We start from the raw sequence: 21,357 nt of genomic DNA, 5'->3' as shown, positions 1-21,357 counted from the left end.
AGAATACATTAACCCTCAGTTAAAATAATCAAAAGTGTAAATCTATTTTTGATTGCTTTGACTGTTCTGTAATTGAAAAAAAAAAAAGACAGTATCTTCCCCCAACCCCTTTTCCTCATTTGAAACCCACTTGATTTGGCAGTCACCCATTTCCATACCAAGGTTGTAAGGATCAACATAAATGTATAACTATAAACTATGGACTAATTGTTTTATAAACTGGGTCTCTATTATTTATGGGAGTTTATGAAATTATTGGAATTTAGTCAGTGTTCTTTAAACTATTTCACAACAGTGTCTCTTTCTTAAGTACAATGATAAGTACTGAATGAATGAATGAATAAATGTCTCAGTTTTGTATAATACAGACCCAAAAGGTAGTGCTCCAATATGATATAAAATTATATTGGTAGTAACTACATTCATTTTAAACTGTAAACTTTCAGACTAGAGAAATGATCAGTGGATAATAGAGATTGATGTTCTTATGCAGGCTGTGAGTTTCATTTCCGGTGTCCAAATTGTGCCCCACAACCATTTATAAACGCAGCTTCAGAGGATCCAAAGTTCTTTTCTAGTTTCTGTGGAAACACCGGACTCCACATACACAGACACCTGCATGCAAATGTAAATATTTTTGACCTCATGCTGAAAGGATTTAGTTTAGGTGTTTGTAACACCATTAAATGTTTAGATAGACTCAAAAAGCTTCAGAGCTCAGCTTACCTGTGTGGTGGGATACTTCTGAAAATATTTATTGCATATAGGAAATTTACATTTTATTTTTATTATCCTGTTAGTACTTTTATAGTTGTTTAGGCATGATGACATTTAACACATGAAAGAGGGAAAGTGGGCATTCCACACCACAAACATGTAAATCACTGAAAGTAGAAAGGAGTAAAGTTTGCTAAGACAGTGGTAGGAGACTAGAAGCCTTTGCAGTGATTATCAGTTGAAATGTGGACTGCTAATGCGTCAGATAAGGGATGTCGTCCTGGAACTCGGAATGTGTATTTTTGTAATAATACCACAAAGGTGTACAGGTGTGACTATAACTGTGTTTCAACACAAAATGCATGAGTTACATAATACTATAGTTCGTTCACGTAATTAAGAGGTTGTAACTTCCTATAGGCTGTGTGTGAAGTTTCCCCAAACAAATGAATGTAAATTGAAGTTACTTGAGGGGATTTCCATTGAGGAGAGCAGACCCAGTATTTGAAATAACCTAAATTGTTTGATTAAACTGGCCCCATCTACTGACATTTTCATTTTATTCATTATGAGATAAAAACAATTCTGCCTTTGAAAGTGCCTAGTTGTTTCTTATATAGCGTAAACTTTACAAGCTACTTGATTGTTATTATTATTAATTATTATTATTATTGTAAAACAAGATTAAGACAAAGCTGATATAGGGTCTAAATCCAAAGAAGGTATAGATATATTTGGTTTATTTTTTACCATTGCCCCCTTTATTAATATCAAAGAGTTTTATAATGGCCACCAGTCTTTTTTGTGCGTTATGAATTCTGGCTCTGTGTGGGGTATAGAGCTAAATGCTTCATGCATATAACTCCTCTGAGCATTCTCTGTAATGACATTGTATCTAAGTCTCATTTCATTTGTCTTTAATTGAAAGGGTCACGGGAGGATTCCCCCCATGAGTCTGCAAGCAGTGGAGACTCTTTGGGTTTCTTTCTGTTGTTTCACAAATATAATGTTGGCAACTTCTGCCCACACATCAGCCTTGAGAATATATCAACTAAGGATCGCTCCTGAGTGACAGGCTGGGCTTTCTGTTTCCCAATGCTGTGCTTGTTGCTGATTACCACCATCCTTTCAATTCCAGACTACAAATACTTTTCTTCAATAACTCAAATGGCAAAAGACCCAAGCCGCACATTTTAAATTGATTTCATCTGATACCGCACCTTGTATATGATGCTATGTTTTGTTTTATTGATTCATTGTGGAAGTCCACAAAGATTCACTGATCATATGATCTGTTCCCATCAGCAATATGAGGTTGTGGGTTACAGCAGATATGAGAGTGAGAGGCCTCTTGTCACCTGTAGAGATGGGCACGATGAGGATAGAGGCTAGAATCTCAGGACACCAGGGCATGATGAGAATAGAGACTAGATTCTTAGGACACCATAGGACTACTCAGCACAAGAGATTCCACAGTCAGAGCACACACTGAATTTGATTATTAATAATCTCGTGATTTATGGCTTCTAATTTATGGTTTGATTATTTTTCTATTCTTTCTGGAATGGTTTGATGCCTCTGCCTTCTGTGGGCCCTGTGCTCACATACACATATCCCCACACGGATACACTTCTTCTCTGGAGTATGGAACATGGAATAACAGTGCTTTTTAATAGCATGTAGACTTTGGATTAAAAGATAACTATTGCTAATTTTTCTATTTATCTATTATACTATATATTATGTGCTATGTAGCATATGCTCTATGTCATATATTGTATATCATATATATTATGGTATATATTATATTATATAATTTATTATATATAAAATATATAAATAGCTACCACTTATATAAAATGATATAATTATATATTTTTATATGACCATCAACCATGAGCCATCCTTGGTTGATATCTGAAGGTTGGTATGTGGAGAGAAGTTGCCACATTTGGATATATATACATATATGGATATATCTAGTACATATATATATATATATAGTATATATAATATATTGTAATGTAATATTTTATATATATCACCATATAATGTATTATTATATTATATATAATTATATATAAACATATATATACATATAAAACCATACTAACAACACACAAATAAATGAGTGTACATACTTATAAAACATCAGCAAGTATATCTTGATGCCTGCAACCAAACTAAAGGCAGGAAGATAGCTGTCACTCACCTCCTTATTGCCCTGAGTTGCTCCCTCTGGGCCTGGAGTTTGGTCAACAGAAGGCAAGTCCCTGTGATATTCCTATTTCCACCTCGGCCTCAACTTAGCACTGGGATTGCAGTTGTCATGACCAAGATCAACCTTTTACTTTCCTGAAGATTGAACCTTAGTCTTGAATGTGTTCTCACCCATGGATCCATCCATCTGAGGCTTTTCCCTCTATTCTTTTTTAAAAAAAATTATCAATCATTTTTTTGTTTACATTTCAAATGATATCTCCCTTCCCAGTTATCCCTCCACAAACCTCCATCCCACCTCTCCTTCCCCTCCCCTTTGCCTCTGTGAAGGTGCTCTACCACCCAAACCCAACTCCTGCCTCACCACTCTAGCATCCCCTACACTGGGGCATCAAGTCTCTGCAGGACTGAGGGCCTCCCCTCCCACTGATGCCAGATAAGGCCATCCTCTGCTTCATATCTATCTGGAGCCATGGGTCCCTCCATGTGTATTCTTTGGTTGGTAGTTTAGTCCCTGGGAGCTTTGGGTGGGCCGGATTGTTGATATTGTTCTTCCTATGGGGTTTCTATCCCTTTCAACTCCTTCAGTCCTTCCCCTAGCTCTTCCATTGAGGTGCCCATGCTCAGTCTGATGATTGACTGTGAGTATCTGCATCTATATTGGTCAGGTGCTGGCAGAACCTCTCAGGCTCCTGTCAGCAAACTCTGACATCAGCAATAGTGTCTGGGTTAGGTGACTACAAATGGGATGGATCCCTCTTTTTTTGTTGTTGTTGTTTTCCTAATAGCAAAGCAGCCTGAGATAGAATCTGATGTACATTTCAACACAATACCCTCACTGAAGACTCAGATGCTGCTGGTGGAATGAAATCTATTAGGTCACACTCTGGTTAAAATTTTCAGCTCTATTTTTACAACAAAGTACTTTCAATAATACTTTCTTATCAATATATTTCTTTCTCAACGTAAATGTGAGAAAGAATGTAATGTGTGCCTTGGCTTTATTTCTGAGTTTTAAACATTTTTCTAGGTGACTAACTTTAATAATTTCTTGACATTGAGAATACTCTCTTGCCTGGTAGATTGAGACTTCCTTCCTTGCTCACTTTAAATGTTTATGAGCTGGCTGTCATACTAATCTGAGTACTTAACATCCATGCACATTGACCTTTTAAGATAGGAAACATAGTGTTTGCATTTAACCACAGGCTCCCTCAACTGTGAAGATGCAAATACAACTTTTGAAAGAATGCTTTTTTTCCCCTATGGTTTAGAATAAAAAGTATGCCTCATTTACTTCGGAGAACAGCTCTCATTTTTATATATCTTCTGATGGAATTCAGTAACCCACATCCTAATATTCTTAGTAATTGCAATGCTTCAGTCTCATTGTGGATGGAGGATTTCATCGAGACTTGTTTGTAAGACACAGATCTAGTTTTATGATATGTAGGTGGATTGCTATGATTCAAGAATGCCATTCTAGATTGTGCCTTTATCAATTGTTTGCAAGTTCCCAAGTGGACAATGGAAGCTTTATGGTCACTCTGTATTCAGCCAAGATAATTCTAGTAAAACTCTGGCAAGTTTCTCTAGAATGAAATGAATGTAAAGTATTACTTCCCCCCCCCCACCCTGCCCTCCCCACTTGTTTAGTTGTTTCGTTGTTTCAGTAAAGCTCCAGTGCTTACTGAAGAGTCGTCCTCTAAATGGGATTTTTACTGCTCTTCATGTTACAGATTGAAAATGTCGATGTCTGCCTTAGCTTTCTGGCAGCCCGAGGAGTAAACGTTCAAGGCCTATCTGCTGAAGGTAAGAAACTGTACTATGGTCACAAGTGGCTTTAGTTATTTTCTGAAAGAATTTTCATGTTAGAAATGGAGTGTTGCAGATCCCCTTAGTTAATGGCAGAAATGTATAGGTGCATAAAGCAAACACGATGTCTTGTAGTGCTGGCATGTGCTTTAATTATTTAAATGTTTTGCAATTTTAGAAAATTGCTTTTTATGGCAATATATGGGTTGGAGAAGAATCAAAATAGCACTTACATATTATTGCTAATACAGAGACTTTTAACTTCTTAAATAGATGGCTAGGTGATCATTTCAGTCCTGGTAATACATGGATAGGATATGGTTAAACAGTACAATTCTTGTACAAATATTTTACCAATAATTCTTCTATTATATGACCAACCTAATTACAGACAAATAAGTATTCGTAAGTGGCACAATGAGTTATTAAATGCTTAGACTGACAGTACTAGTAAGCACTATTTGTGAATATTTTTGCAAGTCATTACAGATCAGGTTGACATTTAATTTTAGTGAAAATTTAATTACAATAAATTACCATGTAACAACATGAAAAAAAAATAAGATTGAGATGACTTCCTCATTTATTTCTGGTTCATGGACTTTCTTGCACATAGAAAGGTAACATTTTCAAAAATGACCTCATATATAGCCCAGTCTTTGCCAGAGTTAAAATGAAACAATATTTCTCTCCCTGTGTCCTCCCTGCCATCATTTGTAAATATGCTACACATTTCTTTCCTTCATTCCATCTGTTAATTGTCTATTATGCTTTTATATTTACATGAAATAAACACTATGATGTATGATTCAGTTACATTTTCAGTGGCTAACAAGCTGAGATTAAAATATAACTGCTGGTTCTATTTCTTCCAATAGAATTGGAATAAAATTCATCCCTGACTAGACTTTGTTGTATAAGAAGCCAAAAGCAAGCCAGAAATATTTCCATTGCTCATTTTATATCTCTTACATATCACACACTAATTTTGATAATTTAAATCTACTGATTTTGGTTCATTCTTTAAAAATATATTCATTGTCAAGAAATACATTCTAAATTAGGCATACATATAATAAGACTGTAATGGAAAAATCTTTTGAATAAGATTACACAAGTTTGCAGGAATTGAAAACAATCACAGTTTTCTCATGGTGGCCTCATTGATCAAAATGGCTCTCATATTTTATGGAGATTATAAGGAATGTCTGAGGTAGTAAAACAGATAAATCCTAGGGAGAGTTTGATGAACTCAACTAAACCAAATAGTCGGGGTTAGCTTATAAGTCATCAATGAGTAAAACACACAGATCTCGTTGGTGCACCTAAACTCTAGAAGGGGACCTGGCTCTTCAGGGGAACCTCTTTAGTGACAAACAAGTTTTATTTAAAATATAACCATACACAGAGCTTCATTTCAGGCTTAACTTGCATTACTCTTCCTAATAATAGGGTTATAACTTCAGAAGAAAGAGGGACCTGTCCATGGAGACATGGTGGAGGTGTTGTGTGAGAAGACTTAGAAGAGGAGAGTGGGTGTAGATTATGTTCAAAATACCTGGTGTACTTTTATTTTTGTATTTTCAAGCTTATACATATATGTGTTAAAAATTAACTTGTTGTTGTAGCTGAATTTAGGCATCTAGTTTTTGTTACACAGCATGGGAAAATCTCCTGCAGCAGCCCTATCTGTTTCGATTGGTATTTATGAATAAATACTTTACAGTTATGTAAGCTAATCATTACTATCTAGTAGCATGTAGCATAAAGCACAAGGAACACTAATGTATACAAAATAAGCATTTCAACTAAAAAAGTGATATGATATATGCTCTTGAGGACCTGTGCATATTTTAAAAATGTACATCCAAATATGTGACCAGGCTGGCTCATGGTGATTTGGAAAGAATGTTGATTTCTGTGAACCCAATTTGATCTCATGAGATGTACCCACAACACCATTATTTGTAACTGCAAGATGATAGATATTTAAGTGGTAGCAGGTCTCCCTAGCCAAGTCTATGTGGGCAACAGCTATGTATACTGGGGAGGGAAGCAGTGTGCAAAATCAAATGGTTACCCCAAGGCAGTGAACACATCCTCTTCCAAGAGTAAGGAAAACCACGACCCGCAGAGCATCTTTGTTTAGTGGTATTTCTTCCTTCTGCTCCTCGCTCCCCTTCTCTTGCTGTTATCTCAAGCCACTTTGTAATGTTGGCAGAGTTGAGAAATTCAGATTCAACTGTAACTGTGAATAAGAGGACCCACTTGTATTTTCATCCTCATAGATCTGGTTTAAGAGGATTACATCTAGACTTTTATTCATACAGGAAAATAAAATCAACTTAAATGTATGTGACCATGTTTTACATTTTTTTATTTGATACAGAAATAAGAAATGGAAACCTAAAAGCCATCCTAGGGCTCTTTTTCAGCTTGTCTCGCTACAAGCAACAGCAGCATCATCAACAGCAGTATTACCAGTCCTTGGTGGAGCTTCAGCAGCGAGTGACTCATACCGCGCCTCAGTTGGAAGCCAGCCAGGCCAAAACCCAGCAAGATATGCAGTCCAGGTAAGGAAAGGAGGCAGGGAATGCATTTAAAATGAGTTTGTTTAGGCATGGTTTGACTTTCCAAATTATTATGAGTTCATAGCTGAGCTTATGTGCTTTTATCTTCATATGATCCAGATCTATGAGTTGTGGATGTCAGGCTCAAAAACGCTTCTCCTTGGATCTGACAGGAAAGACGTATTGTATTCTTAGGGCACACAATTTTATTTTCTAACAGTGACTTTTACATATCTAATCATATATGGTGTCTTTGGTGGAGGCAATGGCATATTTCTTCCTCCAACCAATTAGTTTAGTACATACAACATGCCTTTTGAGTCCTGGTATCCTGAGGTCTAGTTATCTTTTATTGATAATTTGAGTTGATTAAATCCATCAAAAGTCAAAGGATATCATTTGCGGTATCTTTGACTATTTGAGAAAATATTGATTTTAAAGATTATGTATTGTTTGTATATATTTGTATGTATGTGCATGCATACATTTATATAGCCTGGATTTTGGTCTGTGTAGGTACAGTCTATGTGAATAGTAGGGTTGGCTAGGAAGTGAAATCTGAAATGAAAAGTGAAATCTGAAATCTGAAATCTGAAATCTCCTAGTAGGAGAGACAGGAAATACCCTCTTGCCGGGAAAGACTTAGTCAAAGTTTGCAAACTTTTCAACTGGCTGAAATTTACATCAAGAGTATGTAGGACGGGGCTGGAAAGACAACTCAGTGGTTGTTTCTATGTCACTGAGGGTAAGAGGTCCTTTTCCAACACCCATATCAGGCAGCTCCAACCTGCTCAGTTCCAGGGATCCAAAGGCCTTTGTCCTTTACCTGCACCTGCATGCATGGGGGTCTCATAAAATCACACAGACACGCACATACACACATGAATAAATAAGGCATAAATTTCGTGGGAATAAAAGGATCAGCTAGAGTGGTTTCTCACTTATGGTTATCAGATCGTGGACTTCAATCACACCTCCAAGTATCTTCATGTAGCATGCAGTCAGTGTTGGATTGACTACAAAAGGTTACCTCTTTGGAAACATCAGAAAATGATCAACAGATCTGATTTGAGCTAACAACTTTCATGTTCAACTGATAGATTTATTCCTGAAGAAAGATAGGATATGTGGATCGAGTTGTTCTGGTGCCTAAATGGGAATACTCTTTCCTTAAAGATGGAAAATATAAAAATGTACTTTATGTTAGAAATATAAGATCAAACATGTATAAGTAATTAATTTGTTTCTTTCATTGAAATCATGCTTAAAATAGTCTTGATTGTGAACATCCAGTGTTTGAGAGAAAACAATTTAGAATTTCAAATCAGTTTTCAAACACTGTTCTCTACATACTGTTGCTTGTTCGACTCTAGAAATGTCAGCCAGCTTTTCTGTGGAACCACTGCCCGACTTTATGTTTTGATTCCCATGTGTCATGCATGGGAAATTCTATCTTCTTTATCAGATATGTTTAGCAATTGATTTGTAAATAACGGAAGAGCTTAATTTTACCAAAACACCATGGATTTCATCCTTCATGGAACAATAAGGATAGTTTCTTTTCTATTCTGAATTCAGTAATATGGATACTCTTCCGATTGTTAGGCAGATCTTGGCTTTCTGTGATGTCTAGTGAAATTGCACCAGAGTGAATGGGGAAACAAACAAATCAAAATCAAACAAGACATGATTATGAAGGTTCCTGAGTTTTCTTAAGTGTAAAGAAGAAACAGGAAACCTCATTTATTATTATTTGTGTTTACACGGTTGGATGGAGACCGGCGTTCTTCCAACTGACAACAGAGACCTCCTTGAGATGGGATTTAAGTGATTTGAATGGGCAGAAGGCAGGAATAGTAGCAGAAGGGAAATATATATACCATGATTTTTGTACAAAGCATGCAGACTCTGAAAGAGGCCAAGTGCCATTTGTCCTATTTTTCCCTCACTCTGTTCTTAAGTCTGCTATGTGGAATTTCTTGTCTACAATTTCTTGATGCTTTTGAACTTTGTGGGATAAATATATTTTTTTGATTCTTTGTGGATATGCATGGGTTCTTTGAAATTATATGTTATTTTCAAATGTAAATTGGCTATACTCATACCATTCTGGGAGAGAAAAAGTATTTTTTGTTGTAGGAGTTTAATAAAAGTACTCTTTCTATAATTTTCATTTACGACAAGATGAACTTTTGATGTTTATTATGCTAAATTGGATTTAATTAGCTTTTATTAAAACTTTATTGTAAAGAATTGAGATAAAAAATATCATATTAATCAGACCCAAGTCTATACAGTTCAGTGAACTATGAAGTTATAATGGGCATTCTGAAGCTATGGAGTATCATAGTCTTTTTAATTGATACTTAATTTAATAAATATTTAGTATACCTGCTTTTGTATGTGTAGTGTTCATGACCCTGATGTAACGGTGTTAAATGTCAATTTGCAAATAGTTTGTTAACACATTTTGAAAAACACATTATTATGCTTCAGTCATCAATATTTATTTCTATTCATATGAATCTAATGTCCACAAACTATAATTTATATGAACTTATTATAATAATGGTCCTTAAACATTTTTTAAAGCCAATAGATGTAACATAGGTAAGAAAGCAGTATAGTATATTTCTGTTAAAATCAAGATAATCAATACAGAAAAATCTACAATCACATTTACCTTTGTTGCTGAAGGCATGGGCCTTAAATATGATTTATGACACCTTTTTATTAATTTCAAAGTTCTTTCTAACTGCACGGTTTGAATGAAAATTTAACGTACTCTGAATAGTTAGCAAAAGTTATTTTTCTTTTTAGATTAATTTAAAAATTCACAGGGCACATCCATTCATGACGCCCCATGGTTTTTGTGTTATTCTCTTTATTTAAAATCATCATTATTATATCCACAATATACATTAAGGATTTTGCTTTCTTCACCCTCTTGAAAATAATTCAAGGTTTTCTCATGGCTTCAATAGCTTTTACTTAGTCAGACACCTGAAGATTTAGTCATTACTCTTTCCCTTGTCCAAATGCTAATCACCTTTTAACTTATGAGTTATTTGTCTACAATTCATTGTTCATCATCTCACATGTCACACTTAGAAAGTAAATACAACCAAATATTTTTCTATTTTTGTTTCTAACATTATGCTTCATGGATTCTTCCTGACAAAGTTTTAATGAACTATAACAAATCTGCATAACTTCTATCTCCAAATTAGGTAGGAAAATGTTATACCTATACTTGCCAAGGCACAGAGAGATAATTATCAGGGGTTCTAAATAATACACGAGACTGTGAAAGTTGATGTCGAAGAAGTTGAGGGGGAGTAGTCATTGACAGCTCTTGGGGAAGTGTGAGTGAGTCAGAAGGAAGCAGAAAGAGAACAGCTAATGACAAGGTACAGATAGGCAGGAGTAATAATTTCCAATGTTTTATAGCTCACGGGATAACTGATTGGCAACAACTGATTGAATATTTCAAAATGGCTTGTAGAGAGGATTTTGCATGTTCCTAACACACAAAAATGATTTATGTCTAATGTGGTAAATATACCATGTGTTCTAATGCAATCGTTATGAAAAGTTTGCAAGTGCTAAAACCTCATACTGATCCCACAAATGTACAAATTTCTATGTGTCTAATTTAAATGGCAAATTAAGAGGGAGCATTGAAAAAGATTGATGGTTATCATTTCGACACCTTTAAAATTAAAATTTTATAAATTCATCAATTTACTATAATATGTTAATTAAAATACATTTTGAGTTACTCATAAGATTCAGAAATAGTCTCGATGTGGCACTTAGAATGATCAGAGACTATTGAGATGCATGGAAATCGTTTCAACTGCAGTAGATCTTGCATCCTGCCTTCTTTACCTAGTCACTATAGATTATGAACTAATCTTTTCTTATGTTATTTATGATAATCAGCTCTACTGGTACCGCTGCCTATCTCCATAGACCCTTTTCTGATTCTGGATGTGATTTCTGCAGTCAAAAATATAAGGAATTCCAAGATTGTTTCCATCTGGGGCTTTTTAAAACTAAATAGCATGAATGAAGGTCATTTGCTTTGTAATGTCACTGACAGCTGAAGGCCATTCATGACTATCAACTTCTTTCCTCTGGGATATGTTTTGCTTAAAAGAGCCAAACAAGATATCAGATCTAGTGGTATTTAGAAAGGACACAGCTAATTTAAAGTTAATAGCACAATGTATTTATTCAGTTTAAACTAGAGTCTAGTAAATATATTGATAGTATGACTCACAAAAGATAAAGAAAACACCACCCTTGGGGCTGGATACATAGCTATGCAGTAAAGAGCTCTGTTTACTCTTCTAGGGGACCTACATACATTTCCCAGCATGTGAATACAACCAGTAATACCAAGATAATGAATGGGTTAGATTTCTGGAGAATGTCTTGTAAGATATAATAATCAAGAAGATAATAAAATATGCTAATTTCGTTGGTATGAGCTGATTTAGCATACAGGGAAGAAAATCTTTTGTTTACCAGAAAGTTAAAAAGTGAATGTTTTTCATTAAAATGGGTTTTTTTCCACTTAATTTCTGTTGAAATGATCAAATGACTTCCAACACTATTATTAGACAAGTGTTGGCATTCACCACCTAACACATTCAATCATATGGGGAAATAAATTATGCCTTATAGAACTGACATGTAAAAGCACTGGACATGAAGTACATAATGTGTCAAGATTAAGAAGTTAATATGGACGGGATGACAGATGTAATAAAGATGTGATCATCATATGTCTTTTAAGTAGGAAAAAAAAAATGCTATTTTAGAACATGAGGGATTATCCCCCGGTGGTCAATTGCTATTCTTAACTTTATTTTTGGAGAGCAAATAACAAAGCCATCAACTTCCCATGTGGATGGAGCTGCTCCTGGAGAACACACAGGCTGATAGACACAACCGTGGGTGAGCACTCTGAGTTCTCCAGGAGGCCTCTCGGGCCTCATGACCCGAGCCACACATACTGCTCTGAGTGTCCTCTCCCATCAGGAGATTTGCCTCTCAGGGCTTCTCTTCCAGGAATCATTATTTCCTTCAGAGAGATGCACTCCCAAACTGGGATGCTTTTCAGCTTTTTGTCCTGGGGTTATAAATCCTGAAATGTCCATAAGGAGCTTTAATTTAGGATGACAGAGAAGCTTTGGTAGTGTAAGCTCCCGGGAACCTGGCTTCAATTAGTTACTTTATTCAGCTCTGTGTTGTGGTTTATGGTGTGTTCTTTCTTAAGTTCAGGACTCAAAGCTTTAAGAAAAGGGAAGTGAGGAGGAAAATTTATGAATCTTAAGAAAACAAAAAAAAGCATGATCTTTTCATCCCTAGGCACACATAAATGAAGAGAAAATTTTTATTTTATGGAACTGGGAAACCAAGGAGATGGATGGTGTTAATATTAAAAGCAAACCTGCATATGTGTGTATGCATGCACACACTTTTATATGTGCACATTCACAGATGTTCATGCAAAATATCTATATTTTGTTTGTGTTTATATACCAATTCTATTTTTTTAAAGACTAAACAACCACTGACACTTCTGTTGCTTTGAAGGCATGTCTCCGTGGTTTTGGTTTTAATGACTGTGCCCACGTAAGTGTGGGATTTGCCTGGTGGTTGCTGGTGCGGTGACATGGACGAGAGTTTAAGCTTTTCAATGGCTCGTGTTTTCACCTCTGAAGTTAGTTAAGGTTGTACAAGAGACTATATGAATTATGTAATGAACATCCGGAAGTTTGAACGCCTCATTTATGTATTTTATATAAACAGTTTCCAAGTTTAAGGACTTTTGTTCCGATTATACTTTATTTTTGTTCTCAGATCATAAACACATAGACTTGATTATCGTACTTGCAATGTTATGTTTTGTAAACTCGTTACATGGTTATCACTCTCCTCGTGGACAGTGATTCCCCCAAATTGCAACTTATTGACTTAAAATGGAAAATGCAACTGACTTCAACACTATAATAATCCTACGTACGTGACTGTTGCCTCGTGCTCATATCATTAACTGATATGGAAAAATCAATCTGTAATCAGAGGCCTAGTTGGTGCATATAGAATCCAGTCTAGAGAGACAGACTTTAGCAACCGAAGCCATCTCAGCCATGAGGATTTAATCATCCATGTCTGTACAGAGCCCGATTTCAGTCTTTTCTTCTTCATTCTCCCCTCTCCAGAGCTCCCTGTTATCTTGCCCACTGTTTGTCTCCAAACCCTCTTTGATTAACCTTTGTATTATACGTTGTATTTTATACTAGCCTTCTCTTCCTCTAAGGCTGAGAGGTAGAACTGACCAGAGATGTTTTGGAACCCAGACATGATCTAATCACATCAATTCACATGGGTTGATGATCATATATACTTCACAATAAGTTGGAAATAACCCAAGGATTAAAAACTCAAAATGTAGTTTATGAAAATTGATATATACTTTAGAGATGTGGACTTAAGCAGTTATTTTGTTTGATAATGAAGGATAATTTGCATGAACAAATAGATTAATGTATAGTTTATAAACATACTCTGTACTGAACTACTGTGTCTTTTCAGTCTCTAGAAATTTTAACCACTTTTTCACTTCCCAGGTGGTCTTTGTCAAAGTTGCTTTAATTTTTTAATTAGAAAAGTAGCTTAGTCCATTTCTAGAATTTAATTTTTTTTAAAGTGGTTGTATTTCAGCAGGCTTTCGTAATTGAGCTCTCAATGTCTGGGATGTAATTTTGCTGTGCACCAAAAATATATAGATGAAAAAATAGCTACGGAACGACAGAGTATTTTTCTCAAAGCTATGTATGGCAGAAATCATTGTAGAAATGTAATGTATGCTGACAAAGAATGGGAAATATGAGCCTAGTTTCTGAGCATCCTATATCTTAAAGTTCAATATTCCAAAATAGCAAAGGCTTGAAGCTGCAATAATATCCTTACCTAGGGATCTCTCTCCTTAGCTACTGGTTTAAGATCTCACAAAAGTGGTCCATGCAGGTGACCTCATTACCTGCCTACATATGTTTCAGTAAGGCTAAGTTATAATGAGTGCTCATGCTATATTCTGCTAGTAGGGTAAGTTATCACTGTAACCTGTCTTACATGAGGATGTTATTTCAGCCACCCAGCTGCTAAATTGAAACATGTGTGGTAGAACCTGAGTTTCTGATTCATTGATGGCTTAGTGAAATCTTAGCAAACCTTAAGCATGTTGTATCCATAGAATTTTGGCACATATTCTGAAGTGCAAATACTAGCAAAATATCTTATGTGGGTTTTGTAGAAATGTATACTGCTTGAAGATACAAAAGATGTAATTGTTGAAACTGTTCTTTCTGCAAACTGTTAATCAATTATCATTCTATAAGAGTTTGCAAAGGTCTTACATAGGAGAAGCCTTTCATAGTAAAGGAAGAATTTTGATTTTAAAATAATCTCTAAATCTTTATTTTATTTATTAACTTTACATCTGCCAACTGAAACACTCCTCCCCTCCTCCCTCCCCTCCCATGCCCACCACACAAATCCCTCCTCCATTACCCTCTCCTGTTCTCCTCAGAAAAGGGGACCCCACCATTGGTACCATCCTGCCCTGGGATATCAAATTGCAGAGGACTAAGTGCATCCTCTCTCACTGAGGCCTAACCAGGAAGTCTAGCTAGGGGAAGGGAACCAATGGTCAGAGATAGCCCCAGCTCCAGTTGTTAGTGGACCCACATGAAGACCAAGAATCACATCTGCTACAAATGTGTAGGAGGCCTACATCCAGCCTGCACATGCTCTTTGGTTGGTGGTTCAGTTTCTGTGAGGCCTCCTGAACCCAGGTTAGTTGACTCTGTAGGTGTCTTTGTGGCTCAATTATATTGATCTTCATACACACATGTGATATGTTTGATCAAATCCACTCATACTCTTCAAATTTTCTATAGTCCCCTCTTCATTTTCCTTCCCAATGCTCTTAAAAACTAACAAGACAAAACAAGAAACAAAACAAACAAACTAAAGTGAGTCCAGTTAATGCTGCCCTTAAGTTCATTGGTGTAAGATGATCTGATGAATCATACATCTTTTCCGGAGCCACATCCCTGAGAAGAGCTTGCCCTCCCTCGCAAGCATGATCAGTTGCCAATAGCTTTTCAGCTAGAGCTAGAACTCTCCCTGGAAGGAGTATCAAGTGAGTGTCCTACTTTGGTCCAGGGTATGAGGATAGTTAAGCTGAGGAAGGAGAGCAAACATCAACTTATGGTTGTTGGGAATTCTATATCTAATAAGCTGAGACTTACGTCTGAACATTGAAGGGAATTGCTCTGGGGCCTTTTGAATCATGGAAAAATGAATGCTGGAAATCATAAACATTAGAGAATAAGGAATCAAACCAGAGGAATTTATACAAGGAACAAAAAGAAAACAAAGAGAATAATGGATAACTCAGCACAGAAGTTAGAGGTCCCAAATATTAATAAAGAAAGAAATATAATGGAGAGATTATTCTTATAATCATTCTTTACTAGAACAGTTTTTTTTTTCTACCTATGTAAAGCGAACTACTCTGCCAAGAAATGCCTTATCCTTTGAGGTATTTTATCCTAGAACGTTCAACTATTTGCGAATTTTAGAATATGAATAAACATAAGACACTTGTTGAAATATACTATTTTATAAATGTGTTTTATTTTATTACATATCACTATATTTTCATTTAATCTGTATAGCATAAAATAAAACATAGTGTTGAAATTATGACACCATTGGATTATACATAGATCCAAGTATTACTTTGAAGTTTTAGTTCTTAGGACATCTTGAGTCAGTGCGTGCTGATTCATTGTAGGTGAAGACCCTTAAAAGGTTCACAGGACTGACTTCAGGAATTAATAAGAGTAAATAATATCCTGTAATGTTGGAAGTGGGGTCACTTAAGGTACCAAGAACCATATTTGAAGCCTCAGACATTGAACAGAAAGGACTATACATGTGAGCTCTTGAGTCAGACTACTATAATATCCAAAGTGACTGAAATAAAACAAGGGATGTAGTTTGGGGAGATAATGAAGCATCAGGAGACAGGCTACTGTTTGAGAAATAATGTTATGTTTTACAGGATTCATCAGAATTTTAGACCCTACTGGAATTCTTCAGTGTAAATATGAATTTCATTACATGTTGATTTCAGTTATTATATGATGTGTTTGACCTAGACATTCATTCTAAAGGATGTGTAATTAAGGTCTCATAAAAAATTTGTGTACATAAGGTTATCAAGGTCATTACGAGATGGGGAAACAGGCAGAGAGAGTAGGTAAATGAAGAGCCAGCCATAGTGGTCTAACTCCAGCATCTGAGTTATGAACAATGCACTAGCTCTTTACTTCTGGACTTTTAGTTTATGCACTGAGAGTAAACATTTCACACATCACTCTTTGCCCACCTACCTTTTTATTTATGTGTTTCTATATATCACCTTGAAGTAAATGTAATTTCAATTATATATCCAGCTATACATTTTCTGATGAAAACATAAATTTATATGCATGGCTTTAGGCAGGCGGATTTCTGAGTTCGAGGCCAGCCTGGTCTACAAGGTGAGTGCCAGGACAGCCAAGGCTACACAGAGAAACCCTGTCTCGAAAAACCAAAAAAAAAAAAGGAATGTATTTCTGTAAGTAAAGTGCCATTTATTGCCATTTAATCCTAACTTTAATAAATTCAACCTTTTGAGTGTTGAATCAATACATGTCCAGTGGTTACTATGTACCTTTTAAAATAATCCATACATTGTTTTAGTCAGTAAATGGACATAATCTTATTATAATGAGAGGGCCATAGTACTAAGCCAATTATCCCAATAGCTATGTGTACTTTTTTCCCTTAAAAACTTACAAATGGAAAGTTTCTATCTTACCTATTCATTACTAAGAAATAATTTTTTCTCAAAGTATTTATGCAGTTCATAAGAGAGTGATTAAAATGAGCATATATTCCACTATGGAAGTAAGTTTTACTGTACAGAGAAAATAATGAGGGCCCTGCTGTAATGCAAGTTCAGATTCAAAATGTATAGGTTGGGACTTAAGACTGTATGTCCCTTATAAGTCCCAGGTGATGCCAACGTGATTGGTTACCTGTGTGTTAGAAAAACACTGAGGGAATGAGTCAGTTTTAATAAACATGAGGATTGAAGAACTTAAGGACAGGTTAGTTGGTAGTCTAACAGCATGACTACATACTGACTCATCTTCAGGGATTTAGTGGGAAAGGAAAAGGCCATTCACAAGCACACAGAGTAAATAACGATTCTATGAATAAGAATAAATAAATAGAAAAAAATGTATTGAACTTTGGAGGTGAATGAAGACAAATCGTGAGTTGGTTGTGGTGGGTGAGCTTGAAGATATAGCAGTTGGGCAAGTCTTTTAGATACCTGATATAAATGTTACCATATAAAGATGTTAATGCAGGAAATTTAGATGGAATCTTAATCAGAAGTGAAGAGATGACATTGTTTGAGGAAGCAGGCCATACTCTGTGTTGAGAAGGTCATGCCTTTAACAGTTGATGGAAAGATACGGAATGAAAGTAAGAGTGTTGGTCAGTTAGCCATGCCAGGAAATGATATAACCAATAGAAAACCTGGTAGATACCAAGACATTAAAAAGTTCTGAAATGAGCAAAACCCCAGTGATGTCCACAATAATTGCCTCACACATATTCTCAATAACTTATAACCCCAATATTTAGGATCCTGAGAGTACAGGCTCATGACTTAGAGGCCAGCCTGTGCTACGTTCCATGTTCCAGGCCTGCATGAACTATGTAGAGTGACCGTGACTCAGAAAACCAAACAGGACAAAAGAGACATATAATTGGTTAGCAAAGGCAAGAGATAAATGGAAGATGCCAAGTATCAAGGAATTGAATGAATTAAGAGGTATTTTTTACAGAAATAGTCATCATGTGAAATATACTTTCACAATCCATCAGAAATACAGCCATTAAGCCAAACTGACTTGGGCAAAGTCACTTAATATTTCTGGAACTTGCTGTTGCTTTTTCATTATTGAATGGCAGAATTGTGTTATTTCTTTAAAAATTATTCATCAAAATAATGTGCTAGCTTTTAGTTACTGGAAAGCCTGCTGTTTTGTTATCTTGTTTACTGGTCTTGTCTATGTTCAGTGCAGGAAGTATAAGAACAAGTCCCTAAATTGTAGGTGGTCCTTTTCCTGGGGGCAGTCAAGAGATTTCTTCCTCTTGCTTGCTTTTGAAATTCTATTTTTATTTATTTAACTTCTACCTGATTGTATTGAAACAGCTTTATTTGTTTTACATTTATTCTATGATTTTGTTGACACCCTAGTAGCTTAGCACTTGTCTCAGTTCATGGTATAGTTAAAATGCAGATTGTTTTGTACATAAATAGCAATGTATCAAACAATGGCTGTGAAAAAGATGTGCTCTATCATCATGAAAATGCCTTCCAGATGAGAATGAGTGCCTTTTATTCCAGGCTGCAGTAAGACCAGGCATATTCACAATGCAGACAGGCGTAGACAGAGAACAAAACACACTACCAGCAACTCTATGCCATTCCAAGGTCCTCATAACTGCTAAAGACTGTTCATGTACTCTGTGTGTGATTATGTAGATACAATAATTCCCCTAAGAAGTTATTCTCCATGACAGCATCTACCCTCAGCTACAATGGGTGTACTAACAGGCAGTTGGATCTATAGAGTCTAACTTTTTGTTTTTCTAAACACCATCTCTTCAACTTTTAGCATGATAAACATCAATTTAAGGTACAAATTTGTGTTTTGCAGATCAAGTGTTACTCTTCAAATTTGGTTTAAATAATCATGCCGTATATTCCTTTGGGTGAAGTATTTCATTAAAAAAAATGGTTGTGGGGCTAATGGGGTATATCAGTGTGTATAGGCACTAGTATACAGATTGGAAGACCTCCTAAGTTCAAATCCCTGAGCCTATGGGGCTAGTGGAATATATCAATAGATATAGTCTCTAGTGTACAGATTGAAAACCTCCCAAATTCAAACCCCAGGCTTACAAGCTTACAAGAAAAAGTCAATCCCAGAATTATTCTCTGATACCACATATGTTGTATGGCATAAAGGAACCTGTGAAATGTGTGTGCGCACGCACACACACACACACACACGCACTCTCTCTCTCTCTCTCTCTCTCTCTCTCTCTCTCTCTCTCTAAAATAGTTAAATATAACTTAAAATGTTTAGGCATTATCAGAAACATTAAGGTTTTTCTTTTTTGTTAGAAATTAATTCTATTTAATATTAAATTTTTGAACACAGCTCTCTTTCAATAAAAATATTGTACTTTAACCTTCTTGTAAAAATTATATGGTATTAGGTATTAACCATAGCATATGGGTTATCAACTCAGATTTTCATGAATTGCTTTTCAAAACATTTGCTTTAAAAGAGCAAATTAGAGATTTCATCTCATCATCCCTCCCTTTTACTATTCTGGAAATAGGAATTTTAGCCCGTAAATGAAACTTTAGAGTTTTTAAAAACGTTTTTAACAGTCAAAGGCTAAGGTTCTATAAGATAAAATAACATTATTAAGTATTTATAATGTCTAATATTTCTCAGCATAATCTTAAAGTCAGCAGTTTTGCCAAGAGAGCGGTGGTGCATTCATGGGGCATTCATAAGTGAAGCTCATGGTGTTTGTGTTGCATTACCATAATTTTCTGATTAATTTGTTCTTCATATATGTTTCTGTGTGTTCCAATTGCATTTCATTGACTCATAACTTTGTTGTAAGTTTGTACTTTCTCTCCATGTTCAAAGAATTCCTTTAATTCCATTTCTCTGTTTCTCCTCATACAGTCTGACAGCCAGATATGCAGCTCAGTCTAAACACAGTGGAATTGCAACCAGTCAGAAAAAGCCTACTAGGTCAGTTCATGTCTCTAATCTATTGTTTGTTAGTGATATTCACGTGAATGCCACTGATACTCTGTCCGGTCACTCTAAGATTTAGAAAACACGACATACTTCTGAGAGCCCTAAGTTTAGAGCACTCAGTGCTTCCAAGTGGATTTCCAGATGGAGACTGTGGGGTGAGTGGATTCGGTGGTTAAGTGGGTTTAGAGGTCTGGCTTTGCTTGAGATTATACACAGTGATATGGTGGGCAAAGGCTGCGTCCTGCGTTTAGAGCAAGTGAGGAACAAGGACCTTACAAGACCTCCCTGATCTTTTTCAAGGTCTCAGAATCTGAAAGTTTCACAACAGAATTTTTACCTATTTCGAAAGAGGCATATATGGAGAAATTAACTTAGGATGAGAGTCTATCTATAACAACCTAAAATTCTGCTTTTATAACATATGTATTTAAAGATATATATATGTATATATGTATATGTATATATATATGCTTTGTTTTTTTACAAATGACATATAAAATACTGGAAGAGTATGTTTGTTGTTTATGTAATTGATAAAAGGGGATAATGGGAGTTCAAACCAGCTGAGCGAAACCAACACAAGGGGTTGCACTCTCCTGTGTGCTGCTGTGTATGTTCCCACTCCCAGAGGAGCTATGTAGTGATGGAATGTTAGCCATTGCTTCAGTCATGAATCAGGCTGCTCAATGCTCCCTTGTAAGGGATTCTTCTGATAGCTTAAGTCCATGTGTGCCTTTCCCTGGACTTGTTTGTTTGTTTGTTGTTTTGGGGTTTTTTTTTGTATGAATTTCCACAACAGTAAAAACTTATTCTGGAGAGAAAAATATTTAAAATTATTTAATAAAAATAGCAATAAACGGCATAAGTTGCTCTACTTGAGGACAGTGGCATGCTATGAATAATGAGCACATTTATGGCTCCTGTGCATACAGGAGTTATAAGATATATCCTAAGTTTTTTGTTCTAATACAGCTTTTCTCTGCCATGTATTCTCTCTCTCTCTCTCTCTCTCTCTCTCTCTCTCTCTCTCTCTCTCTCTC

General features: G+C 35.7%; 1 protein-coding gene across 10 annotated transcripts in view; it reads left to right on the top strand.

Moving 5' to 3' along the window:
* The window catches only part of Nav3 (neuron navigator 3), a 737,122-nt gene that overhangs the window by 533,862 nt on the left and 181,903 nt on the right, over positions 1 to 21,357 (top strand). For 9 of the 10 annotated variants that reach the window (XM_029482745.1, XM_029482744.1, XM_021173799.2 and 6 more), the window contains 3 exons: positions 4,677 to 4,749; positions 7,142 to 7,325; positions 20,240 to 20,308. In XM_029482745.1, coding sequence (XP_029338605.1) covers positions 4,677 to 4,749; positions 7,142 to 7,325; positions 20,240 to 20,308 — 326 coding nt within the window. The remainder of the gene's footprint in view (positions 1 to 4,676; positions 4,750 to 7,141; positions 7,326 to 20,239; positions 20,309 to 21,357) is intronic. The other variant, XM_029482742.1, reaches the window with a different exon arrangement.

This window comes from Mus caroli, chromosome 10 (genome assembly GCF_900094665.2).
Source record: "Mus caroli chromosome 10, CAROLI_EIJ_v1.1, whole genome shotgun sequence".
Classification (NCBI taxonomy): Eukaryota; Metazoa; Chordata; class Mammalia; order Rodentia; family Muridae; genus Mus; species Mus caroli.
Note: the sequence above shows the minus strand (reverse complement) of the source record. Positions and strands in the feature narration are given on the sequence as shown.